This window comes from Lathamus discolor, chromosome 1 (assembly GCF_037157495.1).
Source record: "Lathamus discolor isolate bLatDis1 chromosome 1, bLatDis1.hap1, whole genome shotgun sequence".
Lineage (NCBI taxonomy): Eukaryota > Metazoa > Chordata > Aves > Psittaciformes > Psittacidae > Lathamus > Lathamus discolor.
Genome location: NC_088884.1, coordinates 165,419,519 through 165,434,588, shown reverse-complemented (window position 1 = coordinate 165,434,588; position 15,070 = coordinate 165,419,519). Strand labels below are relative to the sequence as shown.

The window sequence follows — 15,070 nt, the reverse complement described above, 5'->3', positions numbered from 1 at the left end:
GCCGCCATTCCATCAGCCCGCTGTCAATCAAGCGCTTAGCACCACCCACTCTTGCCGCCCCTCTCATTGGAGACACGCCTCCACCTCCGAGCATCCCGATTGGTTAATAGCGAGGGGCCGGATTGGTGGGACTCACGCGTCGCCCACGTGGGGTCAGAGAGGCGTGGCCTCGGCGGGGTGGGAGGAGCCAGGCCGCCATGTAAATAACCACATAACCCCGCCCCCTCCTGCCACACCTTGATTGACAGGAGAATCAACCAATAGGAGGAGCCGTCACAAACCCCCCGCCCCGCCGCGTGGAGAGCGCTGCTACAGAGGCGCTGATTGGGCAGGGGGATGTAAACACATCGCGGGGGGGGCGGATCCCGGGGAACCCGCGGTCACGTGGCGGGCGCGTGGCTCCGGGGCGGGGGAGTACCGGGGGGGGGGGGGGGGGGGAAACGGCGACACCGGGAGGGAGGAGGGGAATCAAGGGGGGGGGGGGGGGGGGCACCGAGGGGAGGTCACCGAGGGGTCATTTGAGGTGGGGGGGATCGGGCTATGGGGGGGCACCGGGGGACACCCAGCCCCGCTCCCGCTGTTGGAGAACCCCAACCGGGCCCCCCCCGGTGTCCGCCCCCCGGGCCGGTGGCCAAAGCCGCTGCGGGCGGCGCCCGCGGGCACGCAGCGGCTGCCGGGCCCCGCGATGCCGGCGGGAGACAGCGGCGGGGGCTCCGCGCCCCGCAACCGGGGCCCCCCCCGGCCCCCCAACCCCGGCTCCCTGCCCCTCGACCCGCTCGGACGGTGAGTGCCCCCCCCCCCGCCGCCACCGCTGTCCCCAATGCCGGGGTCCAACAGGCAGGGTACCCCCATGGCATAAAGGGGGGGGACCCCAAACTCACCCTCCAATGGGGGGTGATGGCACATTGGGGGGGGGGGTCCGCATGCAGTGGGGGGGGTTAAAAGCCCCTGGCAGGAGGCTCTATCCTGCGGGATGCAGGTTCGGGGTCCACCAAGGGATGCTGTGTGGTCCAACGACCCCCAGCCTTCAGGTCTGCCCCCCACAAGTGTGTGTGTGGGGGGTGTTTAGGTGCTCAGACCCACACTTTGGGGTCTGGGGATGGGGCCACCGGTGTCCTGGATGGCCTTGGGCACGTCACTGGTGTGTCCTGCGGGATGGGGACATGCCGTAGAGTGAAGCACGATCTGCTGTGCTGGGGGGGGGGGGGGGGGCAAAAGGGGGGGTCACTAGGACCCGAAGCCCTGGTTCCACCAGCCCCATGGCCACCACGGTCCCGTTGCTGCCTGGAGCCACCACCTATTGCCAACCTCATCCGTAGGGATCTGGGATCAAGGGAGAGACATCACAGAATGTCCCCAAGAAGCCCCCGGGATGCCCCCAGCGCCCTGTTTGGGATGTAAGACGAGTGGTGGTGACAGGCCCCCTGCTTCCATGCACTGTAATGTGGCACCCTGGGGACAAGTGACCCCCCCCCCGGGTGGCAGATGGCTCCTTGTATGGCTGAGGACCGGCTCTGCCACCAGCCAGGATATAAATAGCCCGTGGCCAAAGGGTCTGATGTGGGGTGGGGGGGTGCTGAGCATCCCCCCCCAGCACAAGGGCATGGCCTATTGGGTCCTGCCCATGTGGGTTTGTCGGGGGTGGGAGATGCTGGGGGGCATCTGGGGGTCCCCAGGACACAGGGATGTCCCCATGGCTTGATCCCAGCACAAGGATTGGGTGTTGGACCCCCCTGGACCTGCTCATCTCTGTTGGATTTGGGGGTGCAGGGACCACCCCCCCCCCCACCATGGGGCTGGAGCTCCCATGCATGGGCAGGATGAGGACCTGAGCTGTCGGGGGGCTCCTGGGTCACTTTGGGGTCTGACAGGACCTGGGTGATGGGACAAGACGGAGCTGGACCCCAGCTCCATCCCTAGCTCGAGGTGGGGGGGTAAAGGGAATGGAACGGGACAAGGGCAGCCCCACAAGGTCAGAGAAGCAGGAATGTCACCAGTGCTGTCACACAGCGCCCGCCCCGCTGCCAGCACGGGAAGGTCACACACGGTGTCCTGTGGGGGCCGGGATGGGCTGCACGTCCCCTGTGCTGTCCCATCCCATCCTGCTCCGTTAACCAGCCCTGTCCCGCACGCTCCTCCTTATCCCTTCCTCCCTTCTGCCCGCGGGCTCGCTGCTGGTTGGGGTGGATTTGTGCTGTTTGGGGGTATTGGTGACCAAAGCAGCACCCAGAAAGCCCCATCTGGGTCCTTTTAGGAACCAGAGGAGGGAACTGGGGCCCTCTTTGGACTGGGAGGGGAGAACCTGATGCTGAGAGGAGGACCTTGGAGATCTCTTGGTTTTCCCCCTATTCCAAACCCTGAAAACCCCACACCAGACCCAAAACCAGCCCTTCTGGTCCCAAAGAGCTCTCCTGCACCAAGGGACCCCCCAGCACCACCTCTCACCCCACGCACTGGGGCAGAGGCGGCCTGAAGGGGACACTGATGTGCCAGTGGTGCTCTTTGTGTCCCCCGCCACGCTCAGCACAGCCCAGGGCTGGCACTGGGAGGCAGGGGCCTGGGCAGAAGGATGTGGCCCTGGGGCTCAGTTACATCAATTGCCGTGGCTTTTAAGGCTGGTGTCACCGTGTGGGGCACCGCCAACAATGGGGGTCCTGTGCTCCTGGCTCCCAGTGTCCCAGCTCCGGAGCTGTCCATCGCTCACCTGCGATGTGGAGCTGTTGGAGCGAGGGCAGAGGAGGCCATGGGGATGCTGCGAGGGCTGGAGCAGCTCTGCTCTGGAGCCAGGCTGAGAGAGCTGGGCTGGGGCAGCCTGGACAAGAGAAGGCTCCTGAAGGGGAGACCTGAGAGCAGCTCCAGTGCCTAAAGGGGCTGCAGGGAACCTGGAGAGGGGCCTGGGACAAGGGCCTGTAGGGCCAGGCCAAGGGGAATGGCTTGAACCTGCCCGAGGGGAGACTGAGCTGAGCTCTTAGGCAGAAGCTCTTCCCTGTGAGGGTGCTGAGGCGCTGGCACAGGGTGCCCAGAGAAGCTGTGGCTGCCCCATCCCTGGCAGTGCCCAAGGCCAGGTTGGACACAGGGGCTTGGAGCAAGCTGCTCCAGTGGAAGGGGTCCCTGCCCATGGCAGGGGTTGGGGCTGGAGGAGCTTTAAGGTCCCATTCCAAACCATTCCGTGATTCTGTGACCTGACTTTGAGCAGGAGCAGCGCGTGTCAGAGCTGAAGGGGTAACGACAGTTTGGGATTACTCAGCACCCTCAGGAAAAGCCGGATCCGTTGTTGTTTTCCCACTCTGAGATCCCTTATCCATGTTCACATATTCAGGATGGAGTTTTACATCCTTGTCATCCAGCTCATGTTACCGTTAAATGGATCCAACCCCTTCCCATGAGCCTGGCAGCGTGCCCTGGGGCCACTTCACTTGAGACCCGCAAAGGGCAGGTCCCAGAGTTCAGCTCTGGGCTCCCTCCATCAGCTTGGAAAGGAGTCAGGAACATGGGGAGCCTGGCAAAGAACCAGCAAACACCTATAAAGAGCTGGATTACGGAGCCTGTGCAGCATCCCAAGGGCCTGAGTGCCTCGAGCTCTTATGAACAACAAGAGTCTTATTCCAGTCCCTGTGCATCTCCCAAATTCCTTGCTTTTATAATGCTTTGATCCAAATGCTTCTTTCCCAAAGAGTCACCAGAGCAGGAACCAGGCAGAGCTCATGCTTGGGATGCTCCTAAACCCACATTTAAGGCTGTTAGAAGTCCATGATAAAAGCTGATCTCATCCTTTAATTTCCAACACACCTTCCCTTCCAAAGCACCTTGTGCGTGCAGAGCTTCAGACTGAGAATGGCAAAACAGACACGGGTTGTGTCATTGAGCTGTGAACTGGATGCAGAGCTTAGGAAATCCAGCTTCCAGGATGATCCCATCCTCTTCCTTGTGCTTGCTGTGCTTGGTGGGAGTGAGGGGATGCTGTGGTCTGCAGGGGTTGCCGGACTGGATGGCCCTGAGCTGGTTTGGAACCTCCAGCTCACTGTGATGTGCTGCAGAGGAACCAGAACAGGTTTGGAGTCAGCGGCCAGTGACTTGTTTCTGTGTCAGCCCCGAGCCCCAGCACCAGTGAGTCACCTGCTGGGTGTATGAGGGATCTCCAGACGCAAACACCCAAACTGGAGAGATCCGTGTGGATCCAAGTGGATGGGCGCTGCTCACCCCACTCCCACTGAGCGAAACAGGCAGCTGAGTGGGCTCCTGCTGTCTGCCACATGGAGAGCTTCCAGCAACACTGGATCTGCTCCAGCACCCAGGCAAAGAGCTGGGCACAGTGAATCCCTCCAGGTTAGGTGGGAATGTGGGTCTGCTGGAGGTTCTGGTCAGGCTGGATCCATGGCATGGGGCCAATGGGATGAGGCGCAACCAGGCTCAGTGCTGAGTCCTGCATCTGAGGCACAACAACCCCATGGAACGCTCCAGGCTTGGGGAAGAGCAGCCAGAAACTGCTCATTGAGGAGGACCTGGACTGATGGAGCTGAACAGGAGCAGCTTGTGCCCAGGCAGGCAGGAGCCCCCAGCGTCCTGGCCTGTATCAGCACCAGTGCGGCTGCAGGGCCAGGGCAGGGATTGTGCCCCTGCACTGGGCACTGGTGAGGCTGCACCTCGAATCCTGTGCTCAGCTCTGGGCCCCTCGCTGCAAGAGAGACATTGAGGGGCTGGAGCGGGGCCAGAGAAGGGCACGGAGCTGGTGCAGGGCCTGGAGCCCAAGTGTGATGGGGAACGGCTGAGGGACCTGGGGGGTTCAGATGGAGAATAGAAGGCTCAGGGGGGACCTGATGGCTCCCTACAAGTGCCTGCCAGGAGGATGGAGCCAGGAGGGGCTGGGCTCTGCTCCCAAGGAACAAGGGATGGGACAAGAGGAACCGGCCTCAAGCTGCCCCAGGGCAGGTTCAGATGGAGCTGAGGAACAATTCCTGCCCCAGAGGGTGCTCAGGCATTGGAACAGGCTGCCCAGGGCAGGGCTGCAGGCACCGGCCCTGCAAGGGTTCACACCCCATGGAGACAAGGCCTCGGTGCCATGGGGCAGGGGTGGCCTTGGCAGGGCTGGGACCTCGCAGGACCACCTGAGGTGAAGTCTGTATTTGGGGGCCCTGCCTCAGTGTACCCCAGGGCATTCAGCCTGGTTGAGGTACCAATATCAACACTGCTGCTCTCAAGCATCCTCCCAGCCAGTGCATGGACAAGCCCTGAGTCACTGCCTCACAGCACTCCTGCTCCGTGCTGGCTTTCAATGGATAAACTGGGACAGCCACAGGCTCCGGTCAAAGCCAGGATACCCTGGGGAAGGAACTGAGCAGAGGGAGCTGTACCTTTAGCTGGGACTGAAGGGTGAACACACACGAAGTGGAGCCATTGGCACTGGAGGGGAGAATTCCGGGAGCTTGTGGTGCTGTTGAGGGAGGCTCAGGAAGAGGAGGAGGAAAGGGGAGGGAGAGGCTGCCCAGTGCCCTCCTGCCTCCATTCCTCCCAGTGCAGGGCAGTTGTAAGCAGATGGAGGGGGAAGCGCCGGTGCCCTCAGTCCGGCTCTGAGGTGAACAGTGCTGAGGCGCTGGCACAGGGCAGCTGTGGCTGCCCCATCCCTGGCAGTGCTCAAGGCCAGGTTGGACACAGGGGCTTGGAGCAAGCTGCTCCAGTGGAAGGGGTCCCTGCCCGGGGCAGGGGTTGGAGCTGGAAGAGCTTTAAGGTCCCTTCAACACAAACCAGCCCATGGTTCTATATGGTTCTATATAACACAGCACCACAAGCCCGTGATAGACACCAGACCCCCCGCAGAGCACTAATGAGACAACAAGAAGCAGGATACCACGGTGACAAGGGGCACAGCGGGCACAACGGAGGCAATACAGCACCCCGGCGAGAGCCCCCGCCTCAGCCCCTACCTCAGCCCTTTCGCCCTTACCTCAGCCCCCACCTCAGCCCTTTCGCCCTTACCTCAGCCCCCACCTCAGCCCTTTCGCCCTTACCTCAGCCCCCACCTCAGCCCTTTCGCCCTTACCTCAGCCCTTACCTCAGCCCCCACCTCAGCCCTTTCGCCCTTACCTCAGCCCCCACCTCAGCCCTTTCGCCCTTACCTCAGCCCCCACCTCAGCCCTTTCGCCCTCACCTCAGCCCCTACCTCAGCCCTTACCTCAGCCAGCCGCCGCCATCATGGCTGCGCTTATGTAGAGGGGAGCGACCCGCGTCGTGCCTTGCGGCAAGGGCGGGCAGCCCCTTTGCGCATGCGCAGACACCACCCCTGAAGCCGGCTGTCGGCACCGTGCCCACAGCCGTCAGCCTGGGGGGCTCAGAGCGCATGCGCCCTCCGCCCCCCCCCCCCCCCCCAGGGCCGCGGTGTCCCCCCCGCTGAAGGCCGGCCCGGAGCGGCGGAGCTGGCGGCTGAGAGGGAGCGAGGAGCGGAGCGAGCGTGGCCGATGGCGGCCCGGCTGCGCCCCGCCGGAGGTAGGAGCTCGGTGCCGGTCCCCGGCACGCTGCGGTGCTGAGGGGACGCGCGTTAATGGCGGCGGAGGGCGCCCGGGGCTGGCGCCTTCCGTCGGCCCCACACGGCGGGGCCTGCAGCGGCCCCCGTCCCGGTGCGGTGGTAGCAGCGGGCTGTTGGTGGTGCAGCCGGAGCCTTGGCTCGTTGCGGTGTTAATGGGCTGATAACGCGGCGTGTGTTTGCTCAATCTCGGCTTTTATGTGGTGGCTGAGATAGGGAAAGGCTGCTTGGGGCCTGCCCGGGCTCTGCCTCGGCCTGGCTGGGTTTCAGTGGGAGCTCAGGCTAATAAAGCACGTAAATGGGCCATATTCCCCTAAGCAAAGCTACTTGGTGGTGTGGAAATAGCGGTTTTGGGGTTAAAATCGCCTGTTGGATGCAGTCATATTCACCTATACTCACTGTAAAGGTTCCTTTTCATCCCAGCATCCCTGAGGGGCTCCGGATGGGACACCAGCACCGCAGCTCATGGCTCGGTTTGAAGAGGGGGTTTCCCCGTGTCTTGGCATGGGAGATGGGCGTGATTGAGCTGGGATGGCCAAAGTGGCTGAAACAGCAACAAAAATCCCTCGTCAGGGCGAAGGGTTTAGCATTGGAGCATGATCCGGGTCGTGGTGGTCACCCATGGACCTCCTGTGTGTGATGTGACCTCGTATTGCAACTCAGACGCGTGCTGCTTTAGTGGGTAGGCTCAGTTGTGGTGATTTTAACACAGTAATGCGATGTGGGTTGATAAGTTGTTAACATTTCCTTTATCTGTAGGGTTATTTAACAGTATTGGACGTAAAACGCATCGTGTCTGTTGAACCCCACCAAACAACCAGAAACCAACCCCAGACCCAACCATCCCTCCTGGTTTCCAGCTCAGAACTGCTGTGGAAACGTGTGTTCACGTTTGGGTTGTGTTTGTCTCACTGGTATGTGACTAGTCAGTAGGCATTTAAAAGGTTATATCTGTGATGCGAGGTCTTGAGGAGGGTGGATATAACAGTGAGATCTTCAAGAGGGTGGATATAAGAGTGAGGTCATTATTTTCCCTATAAAAAAAGACACTTTTCAGGCACAAGAAATATCTTTAATTGCATTTTTCCCCTCCATTTAAAAGAAATAAATCCTCTGGCAGCACACCCCCACTGAAGGGTGGAGGATGGAAGGAGCTGCACTGAGTTTCATCTCCAACTTTTATGACAACTGATGCAACTGAGGCCTGTTTATCCCAGGGTGGGGTTCCCCAGTGCTTCCAAGACTCACTGCTCCCTGTTCCACACTGGATTCCTTCCCTTCCTGCTTCCCAAGTGTCCTGCAATTTGGGTTGGGGCTGAGCTGGTGTGTCAGTCCTCACCAGCTGAGGAGCTGTATGAAGCAGAACACTGGGAGCTTTTTGTTCGGTGGTTCACTTCTGAAGGTAAATAAAATGGTTTCTTCTTTGTTGGCTATCAAGTTAAATGTTCTGAGTGGAGTTTGGGTGGTTTTCGTGAGTTTTAGGGGATAATATTGCTATTTGCTTTGTCTGCGATGTCCTCAGAGGCATGAGGCGTAAATGTGCTTGTGAAACAGCAGACAGGATGTGGCCTGTTCTAGATCTGACAAGGAAGGTGAAAACTGAGGAAGGCCACTAGATTTCTGCTGCTGATGTGCTGTGAAGGCACCAAAATGTCCTTTTGGATGTGCTAAAATGTCCTTTTGGGGCTCTTTTTAGGACTGACTTGCCAAAAGATGTGTGATTTCTCTTTGTGTGTGTCTCTAACCCTGTTGCATTGAACCCTGTGGATGCTAGAACAGAACAAAGGCTTTTTGGAGTGTCCCATGGAGGATGTGACCAAGGGTAGCTCTGCCTGGGATGGAGTTAGTGCTCTGTGGGCTTGGGGTGGTCACCACCAGCATCCTTGGCTCTTGCTGAGCAGGGCTTGCACAGCCTCAGTTGTACCCTGAGAGCAGGCAGGAGGCTGGAAGGGTCCTCAGACCTGGACCAGCTAAAGGGATGTTCCAGCCTGTGTAACATCCTGTTTGGGGGTGAGAACTGAGGTGGGGGAAAAGCAAAAGGTGGCTTTGGCTTCTAAGGTGGTTGTTGCTTTGCTGGGCACTGGCTTGCCTGTGGGAGAGATCAGTAACAATCACATCTGCTTTGCTGGGGTTGTTTTCCCCCCTTTCCTTCACGTATTGGATTGTTTTTATCATGTTTTCTTGCCTTTGTGCTCCCTTTTCCCCCTGTCCTGCTTGGCTGGGCAGTGGGGTGAGCTGGTGGCTCTGTGGTCAGCACATCTTGGTTTTTCTTCTCTTAGTGAGAGGGTTGTGATGGGACAGGTTTGGTTGCAGAGTGCCAGATTAAACTTACTGCTGTGTAGCTGCTACTCTGAGGCAGCAGCTTTCAGCCTGTGCTGGGTTGTGTTCCCTGGGGAGCCTGCGATAAAAGTGGTGCTTTGAGCCTGCTCTGCTGTTTGGCATCTTCATTCCATCAGCCCAGACCTCCAGGAACCACCCCCTGGAGACCATCAGCAACTACACTTTCTCCTGGGATTCATCTACGAAGCCTATTGTGATGGTTCCTCGGTGTCTCCAACGTCCTGGAGTAACCAAAGGTGTGAAGATGGGTTTGGTTTTGACTCTCTGTAATGGTAACAAGTGTTCCTCTGCCACCAGCACCCTGCACATGCTGCCACCTCATCCACACTCAGCTCTTGTGCTGTGTTGTCATCTGTCCTGTGCTTTCCAGGCCTGTGTTCCTCAAAGGAGGTGGACGCGAGGATGACACCGTGGCTAAACCAGTGACTCAGCGCAGGCATTTCCTGTTGAAGGTGGGTGTCCCCTCCAGCAGGGTCTGGTTGACTGTGGCAAGTGAAGCACCTTGCCTGTCACCTGCAGGAAGTGATGGAGGTCAACAGCAACCTGCAGAGATCCAGGTTATGTCCAGCACCCAGGAAGGTCCCACCAGGAGGGGTCCTGCTCCAGAGCTGTCAAGTGATTCCCCACATGCAGCAGAAGGGCTGAGGATGCTTCTCCTCCTCCTCCAAATTTAGATCTGCTGTGGCAGGAATTGGATAAGGAGTAGAAAGTGAGAAAGGAAGGGAGTAATCATCAAGGAAGATCATTCTAAAGGCTGGTTGTAAAGAAAAGCAAAGGGACTTGCAGAAGAGATCCAGTTCTTGGGGCTGAAGTAGAAGGATGGACATCATCACATCCCTGTGGATAGGGTCCATAATATCACATCCGTGTCCTCAGCAGCTGACAATAAAGGAATTGCTGCTTCTCTGGTGTGTGGGTCTCTGAGGAATGTGAACTAGGAGCCTTGAGCAGGAAAACCCTGGGGAGATCTGAGGCCTTTGGGAGTGCTTCAGTGGATTGTGTTGCTTTGTGGTGCTGGCTCCAGCTGGGATGGAGTGTGTGGTGTAGGTAAGCACTGATGGGTTGGCTCTTGGTGGACAGGGCTTGGGCAGCATCAGGGCTTTATTCTTGTGCCCCTGAGCAAGTGGAAGGATGGGTTGATGAGAAACTTACATAGTTCAAGCAGGACAAGTGTCAGGTCTTGCCCCTGGATAAGCCCAATCCCAGAGTGCAGCACAGGCTGGGATATGCCTAGATGGGAGCAGCTCTGGAAAGGGACTTGGTGGACACAACCTCCATAGGAGTGACCAGTGTGTGGCTGCAGCAATGAAAGCCAACAGGGTGCTCGGGAGCATGAACAAGGGCATCACCAGCAGGGATGAAGATGCCATTGTCCCACTGTGCTCAGCACTGGTCAGGCCACACTGGGAATGCTGGGCGTAGGTTTGGTCCCTGCTGTACAAAGATGTGCATGGGCTGGAGACGGGCTGGAGAAGAGCCACAAAGATGATCCAAGGGCTGGGAAGCGTGAGAGGAGAGACTGAAAGAGCTGGGACTGTTCAGCCTGGAGAAGGCTCAGGGGAGACCTTGTCACATGTGCCAGTGTCTAAAGGGTGCATACAGAGAAGATGGAGACTCCCTTTGGATGAAGAGTCCCATGGAAAGCTGAGGGGTGACGGGCACAAGTTACTGCTGGGGAGATTCCAGCTGGACACAAGAGGAAAACCTTTCACACTGGGAACAAGCAGAGACTGGAACAGGAAGTGGTGACTCCCCAGTGCTGGACACTTAAGACTGGGCTGCACAGGGTGCTGGGCCATCCAGTCTAGGTCATGTTGGCCAAGAAAGGTTGGACCAAATGATCCTTCGGGTCACTTCCACTGGGATTCATGGATTTTGGGATGCAAGAGCCTGGGAGGGGGCTGCCCAGAGAGCTTGGTTCTGCCTAATGTGGTGCTTGGCAACAGAACCTGGGCTAGAGGAGGAGCAGCAGCTTGGGTTTGACTTCCATGGTCTTGGCTTTTGAGCCTGGCTGAGCACCCCCCTTCTGTGGGAGGAGGTCGGTGCTTGCCTTGCTCATGGTTGCTTCATACTCTTATGTGGGAGTAGTTGAAGGAGTTGTTGTAACTGTCCTTAGGTTAAACTCTGTGTTTTCCTGCTCTTTATCTCCCCTCCCTGTCTGGCAACACGGAGGAGGAGGGAGCAGGGGCTGTGTGAGTGCTCCATCAGCCACCACATGGATACAGATCCTGGTTTATTACACTTGGGAAGCTCCTGGTACTTCTTCTTTGCGCTTTCTTCTTTGGGACAGAGGAATGGTCTCTGTCAGTGTCTCACTCAGGCTTGATAACATTAGCACAGAGCTGCTCATTTGGTGCATGAGGTGTGTGGAAATGACTTCATAGGTGCTTGCACCCACAGCCTGGGCACTGAGAAAAAGTGCAACTGGGTGCAAGGAGGGTGAGCCTTGAGTTTTGTAGCCAGGCACTGATCCACATCTGATTTAACAGCCTTCTTCTACCAGCGGTCTGCTGCAGCTCCAGGAATCTCTTTCCTGCTTTTGCCAAAGAGGAAAATCAGCAGCAGGAGTGAGTTGCAGGTAGCATTTGAGCTCTCTCCTTTCCTGGTCTTGAATCTGCTCTGTTGACGTCCTGGTTTTACCTGGGACAGAGTTAATGTTCCCCCCAGTCGCTGGTGCAGGGCAGTGGTTTGGCTCCAGTCTGACAGTAATGTTGATAACAGTGAGTCAGAGCAAGGCCACGAGACACTGCGAGGGCTGGAGCAGCTCTGCTCTGAGCCAGGCTGAGAGAGCTGGGCTGGGGCAGCTGGAGAAGAGAAGGCTCCTGAAGGGGAGACCTGAGAGCAGCTCCAGTGCCTGAAGGGGCTGCAGGAAAGCTGGAGAGGGGCTTGGGCCAAGGGCCTGTAGGGCCAGGCCAAGGGGAATGGCTTGAACCTGCCCGAGGGGAGACTGAGCTGAGCTCTTAGGCAGAAGCTCTTCCCTGTGAGGGTGCTGAGGCGCTGGCACAGGGTGCCCAGAGAAGCTGTGGCTGCCCCATCCCTGGCAGTGCTCAAGGCCAGGTTGGACACAGGGGCTTGGAGCAAGCTGCTCCAGTGGAAGGGGTCCCTGCCCGGGGCAGGGGTTGGAGCTGGAGGAGCTTTAAGGTCCCTTCCAACCCAAACCATCTGGGATTCCATGATTCTGGGTTCCCAGAGTGTGCTAGACTGAAGTGCAGGCTGACTGCTCTGTGATTAGCACATGGCCTCAAAATTCAGTGCCATTTCTAGGCTCAAACCAGCAGAAAATGGTCCTTTCAGTGGCCGTGCCGGACTCTGCAGATAAAGGCTTCCCTTGTGACTGGGGAAGCAGCTTCCGCATTCCCAGCAGCTCCCTGTGCCAGACCTGGAACTTAAGCCCCATTTTGTGTGTTTTTAACCGATTTCCCTGCTGCTCTGCTGCCATGGAGGTGCTGCTGATAGACAAGCACTGAACTGGCCTCAGGATGGAGGTGCCCTGTTTCTTTCCCCTTCACCACTAAGAACTCGGTGGTATTGCAGGTCAGAGCTGCATTTCCTGCCTCTCCTTGCAGAACTTCTCATGTTTGCTTCAGCTCTGCTGCCTTTGATTGTCACATCCTGGCCTCGCAAGAGGGGCTTTGAACCTCTTGTTTCTTGGCCTTGCTGCTCCCTGACACAGCTCCTCAGTGCTGTTAGCTTGTGTCGTGGTGGTAACCCAGGGCCCCACAGCTGCTGGCTCTCTTCTTCCCCACTTTTCATCCCCCTGCTCCCAGAGGGATGGGGAGGAGAATGTAAAGAATGTAACCCCCATGGGTTGAGATAAGAGCAGCCCAGTAACTAAGGTGTAACACAAATCACTGCTGCTGCCACCAATAGTAATAATGAGAAGGGAAATAACAAGGGAAGAGAATACAACCGCTCACCACCCGCCGACCGATACCCAGCCCGACCCGAGCAGTGATCTAACCCTTCCGGATAACTGCCCCCAGTTCTACATCCCAGGCATGACGTGCTGTGGTATGGATACCTCTTTGGTCAGTTTGGGTCAGGTGTCCTGTCTCTGCTTCCTCCCAGCTTCCCCTCCTCCCTGGCAGAGCATGAGGCTCACAAAGTCCTTGGTCAGACCAAACATTACTGAGCAACAACCGAAACCATCGGTGTTATCAGCGCTGTTCCCAGGCTGAAAGTCAAAACCACAGCACTGCACCAGCTACTGAGGTGGAGAAAACTGACTGCTGCTGCTGAACCCAGGACAGCATCCTGTCACCATCCATCAACACCTCCTCCTTGTGTTCTGTGCTCTTCAGGGTTCTTTTTTTACCGTTCTCAGTTGGGTTTTCTCCTGTTGAATCCTCGAGCAGCAAATGGCACATCCCTGCTCATCATCCTCCCACCCCTGCCCTGGGTTTAACTCTCTGCAGCCTTCACAGCCATTCCCTGCAGCTCTTGCTGTTCTGCAGCAGCCTGGCCAAGGTAGTGTTGGATCCTTGAGCTACAGGCGACTGGGCCCCTGCGGAGGGAGGATGGTTAAAAGGAGAGGGTGAAAGCGTATTCCAGCTGTGTCCTTAAACCAGGGAATGGGCAACGCCATCCTGTACTCCCAGTGTGAGCAGATGCAGTCGTTGGGGCTCTCCAGTGTGTGAGCAGGAACTCATTTCATAGAGTCATCATGGAGTGGTTTGGGTTGAAGGGACCTTAAAGCTGATCCAGGTCCAACCACCTTGGCCTGTCCCTACAGGCCCTTGTCCCAAGCCCCTCTCCAGGTTCCCTGCAGCCCCTTTAGGCACTGGAGCTGCTCTCAGGTCTCCCCTTCAGGAGCCTTCTCTTGTCCAGGCTGCCCCAGCCCAGCTCTCTCAGCCTGGCTCCAGGGCAGAGCTGCTCCAGCCCTCGCAGCATCCCCATGGCCTCCTCTGGACTCGCTCCAACAGCTCCATGTCCTCCTTTATCCATCTCTATTGGGAAGCTTGGGAAAACAGACGGATGGAGTTGAAGGGAAGCAACAAGTGCGTCGTTTGGCCTTTCTGGGCTTCTCTGAATGTGAAGTTTCGAGATTGCTGTTTCCAGAGGTGGTGTCAGCACAGCCCTGTCTGGGAATTCCTTGGTTTTCATTCACATCCAGTGAAGCCTCAGCAAGTACCGGGTCCGTGCTGCAGGAGGAGGAAGCTTCAGTGCAGCAGGAAGAGCAACCTGGAGGATCCCAGGCACACCCCAAACAAAGCCTCTGCTGAAGAGGAAGGCGAGAGCCTGGCCTGGAACATCCCGAGCATTGTTTCCCTTTCAAGTGTCACTTCCAGCCTTTCTTCTGCAAAGGTCAGCCCTGAGCCTCAGCTGGTGAAGGCTTCATGGGATGGATGTCAGGAGAGTACTGAGATCACACAACTTCCGTGGGGATTCATGCAGTCTGGGCTCTGTTTTCTGCTACTTCAGATGCAGGTGGGGCCAGGCCAGGAGGAAACTAAAGCCTTAGATAACGCTCAATACATTCGTGTTGTGGTGGGGCTGAGTGAAGTTCTCAGTGTTTCACTGCTGCTGGGTTTGGAATCGTGAAGGGCTGTACAGCACAGGGCGGATGTCTTAAGGCCTTGTCCTCAAGGGTACTTTGTACTTGTGCTTGGAATTCCTTCAGGATCCAGCCTTTTGTTCATAGAAATCACCAATCTATCTTATATATTTCTTCAGTTATTAATACTGATAGCGATCCTACAGCTTTAGCTTGAGAGGAGCTCTTATGCTCAGTTCCCCTGATCCAGGAGGGTGGGTTGAAATGCTGGTGCCACATCTCTGCCACGTTCAGCTGGAGAGGTTGGGTTTACAGTGCATTGCAGTGCCTGAGGAGGTGGCTCTGGTGGTCCTGTTGCTTGAGGAGCATCTGCCTCTGAGGCTGTTTTGCTTCAGGACTTAGGAGAAAGTACACGAACTTGCAGCAATGTCTGTAGCATCAGGTGTTAGTTACTGATGGGCACAGGAGGTTGGAGCTCTCTTCTGCTGAGTAAGGCTGTTTTATGGCTCTAGTATCAAAAAGAGATGGTTTTGAGTCATTAGGGCTAAGCCTGTCATAGTTTAAGCCCAGGCAGCCACTGAGCCCCACTCAGCCGCTCACTCATTGCCCCTTGGTGGGATGGGGAGAGAATGGAAAGGGTTAAAGTGGGAAAACACATGGGCTGGGATAAAGCCAGTTTAAGAGGTAAAGCAGAACAAGGAATTCATTCACCACAGCCG

The 15,070-nt window shown here is 57.3% G+C and overlaps 1 protein-coding gene and 2 long non-coding RNA genes across 6 annotated transcripts in view; 2 read left to right on the top strand and 1 right to left on the bottom strand.

Moving 5' to 3' along the window:
- Positions 1–670: 670 nt before the first annotated feature.
- The window catches only part of ZNF638 (zinc finger protein 638), a 55,123-nt gene continuing 40,723 nt past the window's right edge, over positions 671–15,070 (top strand). The window contains exon 1 of the mRNA XM_065662554.1: positions 671–783. Within this exon, the coding sequence (XP_065518626.1) occupies positions 686–783 (98 nt within the window). The 5' untranslated portion in view covers positions 671–685. The remainder of the gene's footprint in view (positions 784–15,070) is intronic.
- LOC136005307 (uncharacterized) lies at positions 3,755–6,312 on the bottom strand. Its single transcript, XR_010608748.1, has 2 exons — positions 6,170–6,312; positions 3,755–4,031 (listed from the first exon to the last, which is right to left on the bottom strand). It is a non-coding gene; the product is annotated as an uncharacterized LOC136005307 (long non-coding RNA).
- LOC136005311 (uncharacterized) lies at positions 6,391–9,761 on the top strand. 4 transcript variants are annotated; one of them, XR_010608756.1, is made up of 4 exons: positions 6,391–6,480; positions 6,941–7,199; positions 7,277–7,431; positions 7,620–9,761. It is a non-coding gene; the product is annotated as an uncharacterized LOC136005311 (long non-coding RNA). The 4 variants fall into 4 exon arrangements; XR_010608755.1 differs by lacking the exon at positions 6,941–7,199 and having other exon boundaries at positions 6,393–6,480; positions 7,620–7,919; positions 8,974–9,761; XR_010608753.1 differs by lacking the exon at positions 6,941–7,199 and having other exon boundaries at positions 6,393–6,480; positions 7,735–9,761.